At 45.1% G+C, this 21,118-nt stretch overlaps 1 protein-coding gene across 1 annotated transcript in view; it reads right to left on the bottom strand.

Moving 5' to 3' along the window:
- Window positions 1–2,908: 2,908 nt before the first annotated feature.
- GRB2 (growth factor receptor bound protein 2) overlaps window positions 2,909–21,118 on the bottom strand; it is a 67,987-nt gene continuing 49,777 nt past the window's right edge. The window contains exons 3-6 of the mRNA XM_026484164.4: window positions 13,238–13,335; window positions 9,271–9,393; window positions 5,835–6,003; window positions 2,909–5,043 (exon numbers count right to left, since the gene is read on the bottom strand). Coding sequence (XP_026339949.1) covers window positions 4,858–5,043; window positions 5,835–6,003; window positions 9,271–9,393; window positions 13,238–13,335 — 576 coding nt within the window. The 3' untranslated portion in view covers window positions 2,909–4,857. The remainder of the gene's footprint in view (window positions 5,044–5,834; window positions 6,004–9,270; window positions 9,394–13,237; window positions 13,336–21,118) is intronic.

The following is a 21,118-nucleotide window of genomic DNA, read 5'->3' as shown; positions in this document are numbered from 1 at the left end:
AATTAATAAATAAAATCTTAAAACAAAAACAAAAACAAAAAAAAAACGGGAGTTCTGGATACATCTGACAAGGAGATGCGGTATTTAAAAATAAGACTATCCTTGGAGACCTGAGACCAGTGTTGCTGATCGGATGTGCCAGAATCAAGTCTTGAAAGGCTGTCTTAGTAATAGCATAAATTTTTAATTCCAGTTAACATACAGGTTATATTAGTTTCAAGTAATTATTTTCAGACAGGATATAGTATGCCTTTTAAACTAACAACGTCAGGGCGTCCGGGTGGCTCAGTCAGTTGGGCATCCGACTCTTGACTTGGGCTCAGGTCATGCTCTCAAGGTTGTGGGATCGAGCCTCGCCTTGGGCTCCGCACCCCGCGTCTGGCTCAGTGCTCAGTGCGGAATCTGCTTGGGATTTTCTCTTTCCCTCTGCTCTTTCTCCCACCCACCTCCACTCATGCTCTCTCTCTAAATAAAATCCTAAAAAAAAATAAGTTAATGATGTCAATAGTAATAGAAAATAGTATTGTGCAGTGATAGAAAAAAAAATAAACCAAAGAGCTACAACATAGCAAAAAGTAACATATGACAGAATCTGCCCAGGCAGGGAACTATTTTGTTCTAATCAGTAATCTGGTCTAATGTTAATAGAAGTCCCCACATATCTGGGGACACCTGGCTGGCTCAGTCAGGGGAGCACACGAGCCTTGATCTCGGGATCGTGAGTTCAAGCCCCACATTGGGTGTAGAGAGTACTTAAAAATAAAATCATTAGGGGTGGAGTACCTGGGCGGCTCAGTTGGTTAAGTGCCTGGCTCTTGATTTCAGCTCAGATCATGTTCTCAAGGTCCTGGGATTGAGCCCTTCGACTGGACTCCATGCTGAGCGGGGAGTCGGGTTCAGATTCTCTCTTTCCTCCTCTACTCCTCTGTGCTCTAAAACAAATAAAATCTTTTAAAAAAATCTTTAGGGGCACGTGGGTAGCTCAGTTGGTTTATAAGTAACTGACTTTTGATTTGAGCTCAGGTCATGATCTCGGGTGGTGGGATTGAGCCCCACACTGGGCTTTGCTCCATGCTGAGCATGGAGCCTGCTTAAGATTCCCTCTCCCTCTGCCCCCCAAGCACCGCCCACACATGCGTTCCCACTCACTCTAAGGAAAAAAAGACTTAAAAAAAAAATCCCCACGTCTCATTATAAAAAAAAACCCACCTCACAACATCAGTTTTAAGTGTTTTAAAAGTGTTTGGAAGGCTCTGAGTAGCAAGTGGGTTAGTCAACAGCACTACCATCTAGTTCTTACAGATCCATGCTGTGGCACATAGAATTGTTCTTCCTTCCTTAACAGTGACGAATAGCCCAAGATCTGATGGTAATTCAGGATTTTGATGCCAGCCATCTTGGTAGTAAGCACACAACTCATTTGCCTCAGGGCTCTGGCTGGAGGGAAGGGCCTATGGTCCCTGGGACTAAGCATCCCCCAGTAAACACACTCTCCAAGAACATACACAGTATCTCCTTGTGCTTCAATGTAAAATAGAGCTCACACCTGGAGAATTTGCATTTCATGGAAATACAGTGTCTTAGGAATGAAAGTATTTCCAAGGTGCCCAGATACAGCGTTCCACTTCCATTTTTCCTAGTTATCCAGCCTGAAGATCCCCTGCTGTCAGCAGGTCAAGACCACTTGTGCCCCTTGCCTTAACCTCTTTCCAACATGCCATCCCTGTTTGTGCCCTCAACCACCACCCCGGAGTACCTGAAGGTGGGGTCTGGGGCTGCAGATGGCCTTGAAGCACTTGGTAGGAGTGGTCACCACCGTCCCCTCTACAATTATGTTTGAAGATGAGTCTGTTACAAACTCCCAGGTCCGCGAGCCTGTGCACCTGAGCTCCAGCTGCTGCAGGGCCACTGAGGTGAGCACAGGAAGAGGGAGCCTCAAGGCCACCTGACCACCTACAACTCTTAGTCATCAATCACAGATGAGCTTTCCACGATGGAGTCTTACCCCAAGGTGCTCCCACCCACATGCCTTCCCAGGAATTACAGATCCATGGTGGAAGGAGACAATCACCAGGAAGCCTGTGACCAAACTCTGCAAAAGCATCAACCTTCCCACTAATTACGATGCTATTCTGAGGCCATGAGTCAAACAGAGCAAGTTTTCACTTAAATGGCCCTATTCTGGAAGCATCTGCTCAGCCTCAGAGTAGCACACAGGTGGTCTGTGAGACCAGCAAGCATCCAGCAGGACAGTGCCGGGTCAAGTTCCTTCTCACCGAGGTCATTGCAGAAAAGCGGAGAAGTGGAAACTACTGCCCAAGTAGGGCGGCCGCAAATGAGGTACTATGCTGAACTCTATTTACGAACTGGACCAAGAATATAAGTGGACATTCCTTGGGTTCAGTTTCTGTTCACGCTCTCCCTGAACACTTGTCTGGTCTATGACACCAGTGTGGTGTGGTGAGGCCTCGGCTCACCCCACAGCAGCCAGCTGAGCAGGCGAGCGAGCGTTAGCTCCTTGGCACATGGACACCGCTTCCACACAGACCACTCTGTGCTTCTGTTCTTTACTTCGGGGGGGGGGGTGGCGATGGGGAGGGAGGGGATGAGAACCAAGCAAGCCATGCTCTTTGTCCTCACAAAGCTCTGGGTCTAGACCAAAGTTTCCAAAGTGTGGCCTATGGTCAGAAGCACCAGGCATGCCTGTCTGTCCTCAACCACCATCTCCCAGCACCTGAGGGTGGGGGCACCGCAACTTCGGGGCCCAGCAAGCTCCACGTGCACCCCCAAGGAGCAAGGCGAGTTGGAAAATAGGACACAGGAGGCCTGCCTAACACCTGACATAGCTTTTAGGTTTTTATTTTAAGTAAGGCGGGGCAGGGGGGAAATAAAGAGAAAAGATACAGAGTGAAGAATTCACTGTATGTTTATTATTCACAGTTAATCACTATCTACCAAATGCTATCCGCAGAGTTAAAGGATTAAGTACATAGGTCTTTTTATTTAAACACTGATTTTTTTTTAAATATATACACACAAAACTTAGTTTAGCAAGGCTTCATGATATACACCAATTCCAAAATAAAACAATCAAATGGTCCAGGTGTAGAATGCCAGAGATTCCTTTTATCATCACCGAGGAAAGAAGCTACCAGAAAGGGAGCGAGGGGGCGGGTGCTCTCTCCAGAAGAGCAGCTGCCTCCAGGGCCTCTGAGTACTCCAGGCTGAGTCCGGCTCCACGACCAGAGTCCAGGGGAAGACTCCAAACGACCACTTCAGAACCCAAAGGCCGTCACCAACTCCTGGGCAGCCCCGTTTCTGTTGCGGGCAGGGGATCAGGTGGGAAGTTCACAGGCACATCACTACAAGGGACAAGCAGCTGACAAGGCAGACAGAGAGAGCTCTGCAATGGCCTCGGCCTTCCTACATTTCCCACTCGTCCTTCCCCAACTGTCCCTGCTTCACGGAGACTTTTCCTTGGGGGGAAGGGTGAGGAGCTATAGACACAGCCCACTGGGAACGGAGATGCGAACGCCCAGCTGCTTCTCGAACACTGCCCCCGTGCTCACCTGGGCAGGTCAGGCAGGGGACACAGAAGATGAAAGCCATGAACAGATAACCTCTGATTTCAGAGCAAGAAAAACGAAAGCTCCCATTTTCCACCCCAGTGCGGGAACACAGTATATAACCTGATACGGTCACAGAGCGACGGTTTAAGTTCCTTGGGCTTTCCTGTGTTTGAAATTTGCTGGCTCCAGGGTTTTTTCTCTGGGGGGCTCTGGAGCTGAGGAGGGGCAGACAACTGCCAGGACTGCAAGGTCAAGGACTCCGACCACCCCCCTTCCCTGTTGCCAGATCCAGTCCGAGGTGGGAAGAGCTGGAAGGTCTCCTCCTTCCCCGGCAGCTGGCGGCAGTGCACCCCTGGGGCAGCCACGGCCGACTCCAGAGGGCTGGCAAATATTAAAGCTGAACCTTAAAGACTCGTGGCTGCGAACAGGCAGAGCGCCCACACCCTCCACCTGCACTTGTCTCCGCTCCTCTACCCCGCTCTCCCCTCCCCCCAGGGAGGACTATTTACACAGAGGAGACGACAAATTGGCTGAAAAAGCTCTGGACTGCCTTTAACTTATTTTAAAACAAATAAAAAAACACCACTCATAAGCAACTCTTGAAATAAGGAAAAAGGCACTATGAAAAATCAACATGCTCAATAATACCATTTGGAAGGGAAAACAATGTAGAAAAGAGACAAAGGTTTTTAGTCTGACTTTCCTCAGGAAGCCATGAGGGGTAACAGTCCTTCCTTTTGCCCCCACTCCATTTCCAACTTTGTCACAAGATGCTGGCGGCTGGGGGCTGCCCCCTCTCTGGCAGAAGCTGACCAGCAAGGGCTGCTGGCCGCTCGCCCTCTGCTGTGTGTGTGCACGAGGAACACAGCCACGGCTGTCCTTCCTTCAGTCACTCCAACTACAACAGACATTTTGCATAGAGAAAATACCAGCCCGCTTGGTTTCTTTTCTTTTATTATTGGCATCAGCTAGGACTATATGTGGTATTAGACGTCATGCACTGATGGACAGAAGAGGAAAAGGATGAAAAAGAGGACAAAGGAGAAATAGGAGCAGCGGTGAAAATTTGTAATAAAAACTCTTTTCTTAATTTATAGGTAAGTTTTGGCATTTTTATATCCAACGCCCCCTCCCACCCCTCCCAAAGTTCCAACCAAAGTGAGAGGGTCACCAGGTGACCCAGCCAGGTGTTCTGAGCTCCTTCACGGGCTGCGTTAAGGCAGCTCGTGGGTTTCTTTTGTACGTGTTTTAAATTTTTCACTTTCTTTAAATAATCTCTTCTTGATTCTTAGACGTTCCGGTTCACGGGGGTGACGTAATTGCGGGGAAACATGCCGGTCTGCCCGTGGCAGGCCCCTTTCCACCAGTTGGGGTCTGAGTTATCCATGACGTGGATAAAGTCTCCCCGACGGAATCCCAGCTCTCCATCCTCCTGGGGATCAAAGTCAAAGAGGGCCTGGACGTACGTCGGTTGCTGCAGAAGAGGGGCAGGGAAAGAACACCCGCTGGGTCTTTGCTCATGGCCAGCCCCCCGCCGGGTGGGACTGGTTACAAGGGCGCAACAGAAGAGTGCCGACTCCTCCATGTCTCCCGAGACAACCTCCCATCCCCCCCCCCCACTCCGTTTATCCTTTCAGGTTCTATGTGGGAGCAGGGTATGTTCACCACGGCTCACAACATGCTAGAACGTGCTAGGGCACATCCCGCCATGGCGGCCAGTGCACCACACCATGGAAGCAAGTGCTGCTTATCAGGGAAGGAACTTGGGAAACAGCAGTCAGGCTCTGGTTTACAATCCCAGGCTTTGAAAAGGCTTCAGTTCCCATTGGTTTATTGCTTATAAAGTCCTTAAGGTTTTACAGAATCAAAAGGTCAAGAGCTTGACTAAAATGAGGTGGAGTTCCCCCTTCCACAGGACTGGGGGCTTTAGGCACAGGAAGACAGCAATGAGTGTGGACTCCACTCCCTCACAAGCAAGGTTTTCCTCCTCACTTGCTTGCAGGGATACAATATCGGAGAGTGATAAAGACCGTTTTCCTACACAGACATAGGTGGCAACTGACAATACACCGCCTCAGAAAGGCAGCCTCTGGAAAAGGCAAAACCATTTTGTTTCAAACTACACATCTTTAACAGAAACTACAGGCATTATTTTGAATAATGAGCACAGAGGCCCCAGAAGGAATCCTTTGAAAAGGTACCTGCCTGCCTGAGGAGCTATTCTTAATTGCTAAAAATGATCCCAATCTCTCTTACGAGGCTTACCTGTGGCACCTGTTCTATGTCCCGGAGGAATATCTGCTGGTTTCTGGAGACGGATGTAGATCTGTGATAATCTACCAGCTCGTTCAGAGAATTGAATTTCACCACCCAGAGGAAATACTTCCCAGCTCCATCTCGGAGCACCTTGAAGTGCTGTACATCATTTCCAAACCTGGGGAGGGCAGAGAGCACACACGAGAACAGGTCAGAGGGCTCTGTCCTGGCTACCTGGGGGCCACGGGCCCATCAAATCAAGGAGGCGTCTTGTGAGGATTAGTATTCTGGCAACACTTCTCACAGCCTGAGGGGCCCCACACTGCAGCACGACATGACTCCCTGGTTGGAGTTAGGACACTGAGTGCCCGAGATCCCTCCAGCGGACTAATGATTTTGCCAGAGAGGGAAACCCTGTCCATCAGGTTAATTCTGAAGATGTTTGTAAAATAAAGAGAGAATGTCCTAACCTACGGCATGTCTCCACGTGCCCTGCACTGTACTAAATCAAACAGAGCCTTATTCAAAGAGTGTGACTTCATAAACTTTCCAAGCAAAACAAACAACCCGTTAAAACCTTACGTGATATTTAAAGGCTACAAGAGGTGGGATAGGAGGGTGAGAGAGGAGGGACTGGACATACCTTCAACAGCTCTCCTGTAATTGGGAGTATAGATCGTTTAGGGATTTTAGTTCTACTCATGGGCAAAAGGTCTCAGAACAGAACGTCGTGGGCCAATAAATACAAGAGGCCAAGCCACCCGGTGCCCAGAGAGGTTTCTTGATCACCGGGTAACATGCCTCTCCTTACACTGGCCCACTGAAGCGAGCGTGCAACTGGGTGCTGACCACCCCAAACCACAGTACTCTGTGGCTACTACACCCGCCCAGCGAGGCTCTGCCTGTCCTGCTTACTGCTGGGTCCTCAGCATGGACACCAGTGCCAGCCCGAACGGAACTCTATGAAGATCTGTAAATGAAGGATACCGTCTCACCCCCCCTTCAGTCTCAAAGAAGGAAATAAAAAACTTCTTAAAAACAACCCAGTAGGTGGCAGCACTGGGCTTCAAGTAGGAGAGCCCAAGCTTTCAGAATCAGTGTTGCTTTTTCCTGAGAACCCGAGTGTGCGGTGAGGAAGGAAGACACATTCAAGCCACACTGCTGGCTCCACAGAACCCCACTCCCACGGGTGCAGTGCAGACGGTTTCTATAAGGGGTACAGTGTCCCAGACAGTGACTTGTTAACTACCACGGTGTTTTCCATCACTGACTCACATCTTGAAACTAGAGAAACCTTCTAGAGACTATGGAATCTTGAACCTCCTTTGAGAAGGTGCTTGTGTTGTTAAAGGCGGTAATGACATCTGTTTCAAATTTTATTTCTGATACAATAAATGCATGGACTCTTTAAAGTTTTTATTTGATAAAACGGAATGGTTTGGGAGTTCGCCAGCAGCTGCCACGTGAGCATGCGCAGTGATTGGTGGTAATCAAGGCCTCCCCTGCACGCTACCCGCCACGGTGGCTTTGGCCATCACTCAGTTAACCCGTGAATAACTGTACTCCTTGTTATAGACTGTCTTCTACTCAGTTCAATATAAAAAGGAAAACAGATGATGAAACACAAGTTAGCAAGAAGCATTAAGACAGTAATTCCACCTCAAGATGCTCTTCCCCAGATCCTCACTCACACGTGTTGAATTGAGCGCATCAGAAAGCTGCTGCTGCTGTGCGTGCTGCTGGGGCATGGGGGAGGGAGGGAAGCCTCTGTACCTGCCACACAGTTTTGCTGTGAGCCTACAACTACTGTGAAAAATGAAGTCTATTAAAAAAAAGTCATTGTTATAAGAGGAAAACTCTGATAAGAATTAGATCCAGTTTGACTTTTTCATGCTGGGACTAAAAAACTCACTTAATACCAGACACATATCTGTGCGGTGTTGTGAATATGGCCTGAAACCACCTGCCATACCTTCACTGAGAAAAAGAACACAAAAATTAACTTTGTATCTACATTTCAAAAAACCTATACTGGGGGGCGCCTGGGTAGCGCAGTCGTTAAGCGTCTGCCTTCGGCTCAGGGCGTGATCCTGGCGTTCCGGGATCGAGTCCCACATTGGGCTCTTCCGCTGGGAGCCTGCTTCTTCCTCTCCAGCTCCCCTGCTGTGTTCCCTCTCTCGCTGGCTGTCTCTCTGTCACATAAATAAAATCTTTAAAAAAAAAAAACAAAACACCCTATACTGGTCCTAAAATGAAGATATTCAATTAATTTTGAAAACTGAAAAACCTTTACGTTGTATGTAAATGGCAAATAAACTATCTTATGGTCTTCATTTAAAATAACCAATGTAATCTATAATAAGTGATCTGAGCTCCCCCCTTCAGTTTTTATTTAAATTCTAATTAATTAACATATAGCATAATAGTTTCAGGAGTAGAACTTAGTGATTCATCACTTACATATAACACTCAGAGTGATCTGAGTTTTTAACCTAATCATGCTGTCACACAAATGATGGAGTGATTTATTTGTAGGATTCTCAGGGGAGGGGTTCCTGTGATAATACAGTAACTAGAAAGGACTGAGTCAAAACACATATGGAAATGACAATTTGATTAAAAATCCTTATTTCAGGGGCGCCTGGGTGGCTCAGTCGTTAAGCATCTGCCTTCGGCTCAGGGCATGATCCCGGCGTTCTGGGACCGAGACCCACATCAGACTCCTCTGCTGGGAGCCTGCTTCTTCCTCTCCCACTCCCCCTGCTTGTGTTCCCTCTCTCGCTGGCTGTCTCTCTGTCAAATAAATAAATAAATAAATCTTTAAAAAAAAAATCCTTATTTCACAGACGAAAAGGGATTTGCTTGAAATCCTCAAAGTTCCAACTTAGGCTCTCCACGATTCCTAGGGTGGTAAAACTCCCTGCCTTCCCCATTCCCTGCTTACCAGCCCCTCTTCACATTTTACCACTGGGGAAAGCAAAACACCCCCAACACCCTTGTGGTAACCTTTTAGAGTTAAACTGAGAGGCCCAGGATGGTGTTGGAGGATTCAAGGTAGACATCTGGTGAAGGTGCACAAAACCAGCTAAAAGGGTGACCAGTCACGCTGACAGGGCAGCAGGGATCCCCCAGAGGGCAAACGAGGAAAGAGCTGTGTGCGTGCAGGGCTCAGCGGAGGGGTGGGGAATAGGGAAGACGTGCTGCTACTCACCAACTGAAGACCGTTTCCACAGGGAAATCTAAACTCAGTTCTGGTAGAACTAATTTTTAAGAGGAGCCAGAAATTACTGTTTTGATGTAAAATATTCTGCTTTGGTAAACATTGTTTAGGCTAAAGCTCTACCGGTTGGCAACCTTTGGTGTGTGTAGCCAGACACGGCCTGTGGCTTCACAATTCAGATCAGCAGGGAGTGGACTCCAGGGAACCAGAGCGGGAAGTACTTACTTGACAGAGAGGGAGAAGTCCCCCGGGGCACTCTCACTCTCTCGGATAAGAAAGGCCCCGTCATGCCGCTGTTTGCTAAGCATTTCTTCTGCCTTGGCTCTGGGGATTTTGCCAAAAAACCACCTAAGGAAGGAAGACAAACCAGTCAACATCTGCTTCCCCACAAAGAGACGGGATATCCAGCCTCCGAAATGTGAGTAACAGAACACTCCTTGCCAAAGGAAGGGGCCTCCCTCTTTACCCTCCAGTGTCAACATGCCCCACAAAGCCGTTCAGTCAGCTTCTCCCTTGAGACACGGACATCTCCCTTCAAACGACTTTACCCTACCCTACTCCCCAGAAAATGACTCATAAGGCATGATCATGGGCCACTCTTCCTAAAGAGGAAGACAATTAAAGATGGGCCTCCTGGGCCAAAGCCCACCGGGCTGCCTACCAACTCAGGGCACTGGGGAAAGCCCAGGTCTATCAATATGAAGCACCGGAAGAACCCTGTGAGGAGAGACAGGCCTCTTCTCGTAGCCATTTGACAAGGTTGAAACTTTGCTACAGTGGGATTAAGGGAAATGGAGGTAGGAAACTGGAAGGCCCAGAAACTGCAGACAGGGCTGCTTCTTGTAACAGCCCAAGGTGAAGAGGTTCAGGCTCTGGGACAGCAGCCTCTACTATCACAAAGGCAGGCATTCCTCTCGAGGCCTCTCTCTGCCATCACTGCTCAGAGTCAGCTTCCAGGGACCAGCAGGAACATCACGATTTATCCTATGCAGAGGCAGCTAGTTGCAAGACTCAGTTTTTCATTTGGAATAGGTTATAGATTCTTCTGTTCCCAATGCTAATTCACCCTGGCCACAAGAAAAAGTGGGTGAATTCACGCAAAACTATGGGTGCCACTGGCCTGTGCAGGCGGAAGGGGAGAAGGGGGGGACAGGAGGAGCAGGAGGGATGAAAAAAGCTTAAAAAGTCACAGTTGCCTATATCACATGAAAACCATTACTAATTAGGATGCGTGAACTGTGAAAACAATATTCTCTTTTCAAATCTGTCTTTAGGTGTGATCATTTTAAAAAGCAATGATATTACTTATAGCTAATAAAGACCTATCTGGGGCGCCTGGGTGGCTCAGTCGGTTAAGCGTCTGCCTTCAGCTCAGGTCATGATCCCAGGGTCCTGGGATCAAGCCCTACATTGGACTCCCTGCTCAGAAGAAGAGTCTGCTTCTCCCTCTCCCTCTACCCCTCACTCGTGTTCTCTCTGTCATGCGTTCTGTCTCAAATAAATAAAATCTTAAAAAAAAAAAAAGGCCTATGTGCTTCATCAGACACTCTACATGGTAACTAACATTCATTATATATGCAAACCGTAATGACAAAGGTACCAAACAGTCCATTAAAGTAATAAATTTAACTTACATGTCCATCTTACAAGTAACTGCATTGCAAGAAATCTCTAAAATAATAGACTATACTAAAATTCAAACATGGGGCGCCTGGGTGGCTTAGGTAGTTAAGTGTCTGACTCTTGGTTTCGGCTCAGGTTGTGATCATGATTTCAGGGTTGTGAGATCGAGCCCCTTGAGTCCTGCATCTGGTTCTGTGCTCAGCAGGGAGTCTGCTTCCCCTGCCCCCTCGCATTCTCTTTCTGAATCAATCAATCAATCAATCAATCAATCAATCAATCTTAAAAAACAAAACAAAACAAAACCCTCAAACAGAAAGATGTGAACTGCTAGGAAGATCTGATTAGAAGCTGCCATTAATTGGACTAATCTTTAAACATTCTTAAATCTACTTTCTTGTGTCTTTCTCACTTTGAGTAACTACAATGCCAGGCTGCTGAGTAGCTGCTAGGATCTAGCTTCTAGAAATAACCCAAGGGTAAGCCCTCTAGTGCCTGGAAGTCAGGCCACACAAGAGAAATTACATATTAATACAACAGAATCATCTTCAACTATGAAAGGACAGCTGACTATACTAAGACCATTGAAATATTTTCTATTTTAATCTCTAGTGCTTTCAAGTTTGTGATGTGCATCGGTCTGGGGTGGGGCAAAGTCACTCAACAGCCACTCTCTCTTCCTCCCAAGCCCCCAAGATCTTCCCACCAAGCAGTTATTTTTTCCCTTCCTTTCCTCCATTTTATTTATTTATTTGTTTGTTTGTTTATTTATTTTTTAAAAAGATTTTATTTATTGATTTAACAGAGAGAGAGACAGCCAGCGAGAGAGGAAACACAAGCAGGGGGAGTGGGAGAGGAAGAAGCAGGCTCACAGCAGAGGAGCCTGATGTGGGGCTCAATCCCATAACACCAGGATCATGCCCTGAGCCGAAGGCAGACGCTCAACCGCTGTGCCACCCAGGTGCCCCTCTTTCGGAGTTTCTTGGTTATTACCATGTGTGCCTACATTTTAGTAACCTGGGCATGGCTGTGTGTAAACCCCTAATCTAATGTTACAGGGACTTCAAATGAAGGGCATTATCAATCCACTGACAAGGGGTCCAGGAATCCCTGCCACATACACCTTTGAAGACTTTTTTTTTTTAAGTAGGCATAAAAAAAAAAAAAAAAAGATAGCATTTAGCTTACATTTAATTGCCAGTGGTGGTTACCTCCAAAAAGGGTATGTATGTGGGGAGAAACTCCTATATTGCTCTATGGTTTTCTACGCTGTCTTTATAATGAGAACCAAATTCATAAATCACTGGCATTGAAATAAAAAGACCAGGAGCTTCCCTAATTTTTAAGATAAAGAGGAATGAACTAGATGATCGAAGGCCCCTTTGAACTCTGTGACACTGAGCTCTGTGTATGATAAGATGTGGTTAAGATCTTTGTTCTGGTGGTTCGGGGGGAAGGGAAATGACAGGCACACATTAGAGCAGTGACAAGGAGAGGGACAAATGCTGCCACTCAAGGTGGGTCAAGTCATCTAAAGGTCTTATTTATCATTTATGTTAAATTAAGTAGACAGAAACTGCTGCTCCTCCGTGTCTCAACAGCATTCTAGCCTGAGCACCAAGCCTCAGTTCCCCCTGATGTACAAGGGATCGAAGGGACTGCTTCTGAAGGAGGAGCAAGGCCAGTGAAGGACGTGGTGGGTGAGGGTGGGAGGACAGTGGTCTGTAAGGGCTCTCATGGTCCCACCATGTCACAAAGCAATATCGAACCGGGGGCAGAGGGGATGTTCCAAGGGAGGAAAGAAAAAAAAAAAAAAAGAAAGAAAGTTCACTGCTCTGAACAGCCTGGGGTAGGAGATTATTTTGAATTCTCTGAAGTGGGAACATTGAGTGGTAGGCAAGGACAGTGATTATAATAAGCAGTTACTGAGAACCTATTATATTGCCAAGCACTGTGCTCTGGGGATACAAAGACTGTTAAGATATAGTCCTATAGGGCAATCAAACATATCAACAAAACCATGTGATAAGTACACTTTCTAAGACTCAAAAAATGGAGAATTATGAAACAGATCTGGCCTCAGGGGTTTTATGAAAAAGAATCACGGAACAGCATTTCTATAGTTTTATTATCTGAAGAGCACTGACAGCTATTATCAATCCAAAACACGTACTATTATTATGTAATAGTATATAAACTATTGTTTTGAACGAAACAACTGGTTCATTAAAGATCAGCAGCAACCACTATCAATCTAAAACATGTACTACTGGGGCTCCTGGGTGGCTCAGTGGATTAAGCATTCAACTCTTGATTTCGGCTCAGGTCATGGTCACAGGGTCGTGAGACTAAGCCTTGCAGCGGGCTCTGTGCTGGGTGTGGAGTATTACTATATCCTACTATTAACATGCAAAATCAACACGCTTTGTTAATTCTCTGGGAAGACAGAGTAAAAGCTATGACAACTATCCCAAGAGTCTCAATTTCAAAAACATTATAAAATAAAATAAAAACATTATTTGAAATAAGCAGATGGGTCTGACTCTTGGAAGACCAGTAGAGTCCAACTTACGGATGTGGTTTCATTTCTATATAATTCTTGGGAATGAAGCCATCTTTCCCATTGAGTTCTGCCTTGTACCAGTTCTGATCACATTCTTCATTCAAAACCTGAAAAGAAATAAGGGGGAAAAATCAAATCATTTCCTTTTCATACTCTTAAAAAGGTAGCCACTAAGACAATTATGTTGCCATTTAGGTTTGTTTACAAAAGGTGTTATCTGAAGTATGACCAGTTACATGGATGCAAGACTTCATGTGACTTCAAACAACCAGCACTACATCAACTCTTACAGTTAAAAAGTAAAAGAAATGGTCTCTGAAAGTGAGCGTCTGACCCCCGAACATGTAGCACTAACCCCTAAGTAGGAAGGAGACAGGAGCATGACAGGTGAAATGAATAGTCTGGGAGAGGAGATTCGGGAAAACAGCAAGCACTGCTGCTGGAGAATGAAGGGAGCCCCACGGGGACTAAATAAGCCTGCTCTCTGGGGGAGAGGCAGGTAGCAGCAGCAGAGAGAGCTTCAAGACTTCTCTAGAGCTCCTCTGGCCCATCTTCAGGATCACAGGGATCAGCCACTGAACAGGTGTGTCAGGCTGCTGCTCGCATGCACCATCTGTCCACGTGTCCTCATGCACAAAACGTATTTTAATGAAAAAGCACAGCAAGTCCTACTCCACTCACCCTCAAAGCCACGATGTGTTTGAGTTAGGGAATGCTGGAAGCACAACCACTAGCCCAATTCAGGGGGGAAGATCCAGAGACCATAAAACTGTAACACTGCATTCTCCAGAATGAAAACATTCTCTACAAATGTGACATGACTACCCAAGGTTATGAGCTAGCGAATGACACACAGATCTGCAGACCCCAGACTGCTCCTCATGAGTTACACGGATGGGCTAGGCCAGGACGTCGCACAGTAGTACAAGCAGAATGGGTACAGTAGAAAAACCATCTGAATTCTAGATTTCTAACAAAAGGAAAAGGACAGAAGACATTTTATTATTTTTATCTTTTATTATTTCTGGGGGGGAAGGGCAGAGGGAGAGGGAGAGGAAGAGGGAGAGAATCTTAAGCAGGCTCCATGTCCAGTGCAGAGCCCAAGGTGGGGCTCCATCTCATGACCCTGAGATCATGACCTGAGCTGAAATCAAGAGCTGGGATGCTCAACCAACTGAGCCACCAGGTGCGCTGGGCAGAGGCATTTTAAGGAGTTGGTGACTTAAGAGAGAACACAGAAGTATGAGCCCAACTCCAAAATGCTGAACACAAGAAACTGAAGACGGACCAGTACAGTGGCAGTTAATCTACGCTATGCAACAAAGTTCTATAAGAAAGCTGGTAAAATTCCCCTCCTCTTTTTTTAAAGTGTATTTATTTTTTTAGTAATCTCTTGCACCCAACATGGGGCTTGAACTGATGACTGCAAGATCAAGAGTCACATGTTCTTCTGACTCAGCCAGCCAAGAACACTGGCAAAATTCTTTACAAAGTGATTTATTCAGACACTGAATAAGCTGTACTCATGACCAAGTCAGAACTCGGACTGTTTCGTCACAGTGCATGACGTGTAGGTAAGGACGGTCCCTGACTTGCAATGGTTCAACTTATGATTTTTCAACTTTATGATGGTGTAAAAGTGATAGGCATTCAGTAGAAACTGTACTTCAATTCTGAATTTTGGTAGTTTACTGGACTGGCAATACACTGTCCTATTCTCTCATGATGCCGGGCAGCTGAAGCTCCCAGGCAGCCATGCAATCATGAGGGCTGATAACTAAGGCACTGTCCGCCATCCTATCCCCACACGGCCACTCTGGTTTTCAGAATACAGTATGCAATCAATTATGTGAGACAGTTTACACCTTATTTATGAAACAGGCTTTGTGTTAGATGATTCTGCCTAAGTGTTCTGAGCACATTTAAGATAGATTAGGTTAAGCTATGGTGCTTCATAGGTTAGGGGTTTATTAAATGCATTTCCTTTTTTTTTTTAAAAGTATTTTATTTACCTACTTATTTGAGAGAGAGAGAGAGAGAGAGAGAGAGAGAGAGAGAAAAGGGAGAGGCAGAGAATCCCAAGCAGCCTGATGTGGAGCCTGATCGCACAACTCCAAGATCATGGCCTGAGCGGAAACCAAGAGTTGGACACTCAACTGACTGAGCCACCCAGGCGCTCTTAAATGCACTTTCGACTTGTGATGGTCGTAAGTTGAAAATGGTTCGCATTGGCTAAAGTGACAAATCCTGCAAGAGCTAATAAATGTGAACAGAGAGCTCTGGACAAAAAAAACAAAAGAAAACCCCAAAAAACCAGCTATAGGTAAATCCCAGCAGCCTCAGTAATGAAAACTTTCCATTAGTTTTTCCCTTTTGAAAAAATCATTATGTTTTATTAACTACTGCAATGATACAACCAATATACATAAAATGCATTTGTAACTTTGAAATCTGCGTTTTAAAAACAAATAACTGTGGCTGTAGCCAGCAGTTACTCTGTTGCTAGACAATCATAAAGCCCACACCGAGGACTGAGGACGAATGCTCGTGAGGTGCTCCCTGCCATAATGGCATTGGCATCCCTGAGCAGTAGGGTCACTCCACCAGTATCACCTGAGATGCAGTGGCCTCAGAAGGGAGCCCATCGCTGTGCAGGCGTCACAGAAGACGCAACAGCATGAGAGCAAAGGAGAGATTTTAAAAGTTGCGTAAGGACGGTATTTTGTAATAACAAAATATCTACCAAAAAGAAGGGCTTAAAGAAAAATGTGGCCTACTAATCCCCTCCTAAAGCATTATCCTATAACAACAACAACAATAATGAACCTGTAGGGGCTTACAAAGAAGAGTTTTTCAAAATGTCTTTAAAATTCCTGAAATGGTGTGTTGTATATTGTACTCTAAAGTAATTTCTTGGAAGACAGAGTAGAGTCAGGCTGACAGGGAAGTGACTCAGGCCCATTTAGGCATCAAGACAGAGTAAGGTAACCACTTGGAAAAGACCAGTTTTAATTTGTGACCAATAACTTTGCAGAAAAGGAGAACTGTGTTACTGCATGCTAGTTCATGCAGCTGCACATTCTTATCACCTTTACTAAGACAGAAGCCAGCCCCCTAAAAATGCTCCCCCTAATTTATGGGACAACCTGCAGATTTGGCACCAATTTAGAACTATGGTTTTCTGCAAAACAAAAGTATTACTTGGTGTTCAGTATGCTTTTCTCCCCAGGAAGACAGGAAAATATGGAATTAATGCATTTAGCTTATTTTTAATGTATGTGAATAATTAAAATGTTGTTCTCTGGAACATTCTAGTATCTAGAATATCACTTTACCAGAAAGTCAAAATTTGCTGTGCGTGCCTCTAAACTTCTTTACTCTAGAACTTAAGAAGACTGGTTCTGCTGGAGCAAAGCATAGGAGAGTGTCCCTGCCAGCCTGGACCACCCTTGGAGTCAGGGACCAGGTCTTCCGACCCAGTGGCTCCACTGGCACATAGCATGACACACAAGCCCTGCAGCTCAGACGACCTAACAGATATTTACAAATTAAGTTTTATTCAAACGTCTCAATGCTTAAAACAGAGGCACCTGGGTGGCTCAGTTGGTTAAGCACCTGCCTTTGGCTCAGGTCATGATCTCAGGGTCCTGGGACCAAGCCCCATGTCAGGCTCCTTGCTCACCAGGGAGCCTGCTTCTACCTCTCCCTCTGCTCCCCCTACTTGTGTGCTCTCTCTCTCCCCGCTCTTGCTGTCAAATAAATAAATAATATCTTAAAAAAAAAAAAATGCTTAAAACAGCAAAGGACACGAATTAACCTAAGTCCAAAGTGGAGCAGAGCAGGGGACCACAACCATGCGTGGATGAATCTGCACCTACAGAGGCTGTGTTCAATTTCCTATGGATTGACGCGAACACTCACGTCCTTCACACGTATTTAAAAAGCCTCGTCAGAGTTCTGAGAATGAGGAAGCACTCCCACCTCCATTGCCCATGATGGAAGGCCCACTCATTCACTCACTCATTCCCTCTGAATGAACAGGTGGTGGCGTTCAACAACCAAATTTTTGTTCAATCTTGAAAATCTCAAATAATGTTTTTATTTTAGGTTTTACCCCACAGCTGCAGGTTCTTGTCCAACCTTCATATTCCCTCAAATGAGGACTCTGTAGCCACCCAACACACTCTAGTTTAACGGAAGCAAACTGATCAAGAGATGAGATTATGAAAGGAGGAAGTGACAAGTTTCAATGACTATCTTCTCTTCTTGCGAAAAGACTGAAAATAATGTCAGAGCCTAAATCAGGAAGAGACCTAAAAATGAGGAATGATGTGAAGGTTATACAGGACACTTAAAACTGTTCTAGTCAATGGAGGGGGACACAATGGGGGCTTTCAGGGTGTCACTAATGTTGTATTTCTTGACCGCATGCTGGCTACCTGGGTGTGTTCAGTCTGTGAGAATTCACTGAACTGGGTACAAAGGTAACGATCTGTGAACTTTTCTATATGTATATCACACTTCAACTAAAAGTTAAATATATTATAGGGGCGCCTGGCTGGCTCAGGCGATGGAGCACGTGACTCCTGATCTCAGGTTGTGAGTTTGAGCCCCATGTTGTGGGTAGAGTTTACCTAAATTAAAAAAAAAATTTTTTTTTTCGGGGCGCTTGGCTGGCTCAGTCAGTGGAGCGTGCAACTTTTTTTTTTTTTTTAAGATTTTATTTATTTATTTGAGAGAGAGAGACGGCCAGCGAGAGAGGGAACACAAGCAGGGGGAGTGGGAGAGGAAGAAGCAGGCTCCCAGCAGAGGAGCCCGATGCGGGGCTCGATCCCAGGACTCTGGGATCACGCCCTGAGCTGAAGGCAGACGCTTAACCGCTGTGCCACCCAGGCGCCCCGGGAGCGTGCAACTCTTGATCTTAGGTTGTGAGTTCGAGCCCCATATTGGTTGCAGAGATTACTTAAAAATAAAATCTTAAAAAAAAAAAAAAAGTTAGAAATATTTCAGTCAAGTGAACATAGTAATATTCTGGTCCAGTTCACACATAAGAAAATCATACCAGCGTCTCTTCATACACCTTGGGTACAAACTTCACACCCCAAAAATACATAGGAAAGCAGAAAACAACACAGACTCCAGAAACCCCCACAATGATAGCTTACTGTAAGTATCTTATGAAAAAAAATTTCCAGAAATAAAACTTTCTTTACCATGTGATTCTACTTATGTGATTTTGATAACATTATTCACTGCTGCCCTCACCCCCAATCTGAGACCATTCTTAAAGCAATGCAAATTTCCATTTATACCAATATGAAGTCAAAGCTTTCCAAATGGTTAAAAATAAATAAATAAAAAGGTCAAAGATTTAGGTCTCAGGCCCCTTAGGATCCACCTGATCTGGATTCAAGGGGCAGCACACGAGTTCAAATTCCAATCTCACCAGTGAACTATGTGACCTTGGGCAAATAACCGTTATCTAAATTTTGGTTTCTGCACCTAGAAAGTGGTGGTCATACCTACACCTCCCAGGGTTACTGAGGTGATTAAGAAAATGTGATAAGCAGTGCAGCAATCAGTACAAAGCTACAGTCCAGCTGCCTTAGTGGACAAATTTACTTCACAACAGTTACTCTGCCTTACACATGAGCAGTATTAGATCAAACAAAACGTGGTAATCCTGGGAAGACTAAATTTTACCTTCACTAAATCTGGTATCTTCAATGTAATGCTGTTCATGGGCACCAGCAGCATACATATGAAGAGGTCTGGGAGTCTTGTTTTATTCTGAAAACACACCCGTAGGAGACTCTGGGCTCACTTCAAAAAAGATTTTAAATGCAGAGTTCAAGGATTATAATAGCTAATTCCTCTCCCTGTCTCTTCTATACAGATACTGGGAGATAAGAACTGTACTTAATTTTCTACATGAATTACTGGAAAAAGGTATCTTTCAGGAAAATGGTAGGTAAATATTTTGTTTATAAAATGCTAGTTTGTTTAGATTGTAATTTGAATTATGGGGCTATTCTCTTGCATGAACATATTCAGTTATCTGTAAATAAACAAACAAAAGAAATCATGATTTTTTTTTTAAGAGTGGGGGTGTGGGGGGGAGGAACAGAGGGAGAGGGAGAGCAAGACTCCCAAGCAGGCTCTGCACCCAGTGCAGGACCTGACATGGGGCTTCATCTCACAACCCTGAGATCATGATCTGAACCAAAATCAAGAGTTGGTCACTTAACCCACTGAACCACCCAGGTGCCCCAGAAATCATGGTTTTTAAAAAAGAAGTATTGGGGCACTGTGTGGCTCAGTCTGTTAAACATCTAACTTCAGCTCGGGTCATGGTCTTGCGGTCGTGGATTCCAACGCTCAGTGGGGAGTCTGTTTCTCCCTCTGCCCCTGCTTGTGCTCTCTCTCAAACAAAACAAAAAACAAAACAAAACAAAACAAAACAAAACAAAACAAAACAAAACAAGAGGGGCACCCGGGTGGCTCGGTCAGTTAAGCATCTGCCTTCAGCTCAGGTCATGATTCCAGGGTCCTGGTATTGAGCCCCACATGGGGCTCCCCATTCAGCAGGGAGTCTGCTTCTCCCTCTCCCTTTGACCCTCCCCTTGCTCACACTCTCTCTCTCACTCTCTCAAACAGATAAATACAATCTTAAAAAATAAAATAAGAAATGTCAATGGGGATGTTGGCATAAAAAAATAAATAAAAATAAAAATAAGTATGCAATACAGTTATGGAGCAGTGGGCCAATCCAAAATATTATCAATTTGTAAAGCAACTTGTATAAGGGCATTCACACATGAAAGATAGGAACAATCACATATTTAGGCTCTTATACAAACCGTCCCCCTCAAATGCTCCTTATATATGGTCCCTCCATTAAAGAAATTCAACATAAGCCAGTGAGTTTCTCCTGCTCTTCAAGGTCAATCAATCCCACAAGAACAATACTGAAATACTGCCATGACCTGAAGACAGATTAAGAATCTGGTGATCCTACCATATTATTTGCAAGTTCTTAAAAAAGGGAGAACACACACTTTTTAAAGACTTGAACCCCTAAAAACATGTGACAGGGCCCTGGCTAGGGTAATTGCACTGGGACAGCCATTTAAAAACCCCGTTGTCTTCAGCTGCCTGTTACATATTTTATTGGAAACTATGAGAACGCTCTTCAACTTTAGACTCCCTTAGCGTGGCTTACTGACTTGGGTCTCAGACTGTACTGATTCACTGCTAACACTTTAGATAAGTGCTTTACAATCACCACCTCCGTCTGTTAACAGGTTTTGCTCAAAGTGAAAAACATCTCGGTTGTGCGGCTCTACTGTGTGCCAAATCATGAAAAACACCCACACTGTAGATAAGCTATTCTGATGTTAACGACGAGACGCCCAACTTAAAGGCAGTTTAATAATGAAGGTTCCTGGTCCCACAGAAACCTTCAATTGTTTACCCAAGCACACAGAGGGCAACAATTCTCAAAGTTCACCCCGCCTGGCCGTCTCCAGGCTGAAGGACTACAGCTGAGTCAAGACACTTGACAGGCAGTCAGCCCTTAGCCACCAGAACACTGAGAAGAAATGAAATGCATTTATGAGGTTTTAAAACTCTCCCAATTTTAGCAGATTTATGAATTTGTGTGTGAACATCAAATTATACTGTTTCATGAAATGGTTTAAAGAGAAACGCCTGGTTGGCTCAGCTGGTAAAGCATGCGACTCTTGGGGTGGGAATTCAAGCCCCACGTTCGGTGTACAGCTTACTTAAAATAATAATAAATGGTTTAAAGAAAGTCTTCATTAAAAAATGTATTCATGTAACTATCAAAACAAGGCGGTACTTTACCTTATGGTGATGACCTCTCTCAGT

Source organism: Ursus arctos, unplaced genomic scaffold (genome assembly GCF_023065955.2).
Source record: "Ursus arctos isolate Adak ecotype North America unplaced genomic scaffold, UrsArc2.0 scaffold_24, whole genome shotgun sequence".
Classification (NCBI taxonomy): domain Eukaryota; kingdom Metazoa; phylum Chordata; class Mammalia; order Carnivora; family Ursidae; genus Ursus; species Ursus arctos.
This window is presented reverse-complemented; position numbering and strand designations above follow the sequence as displayed.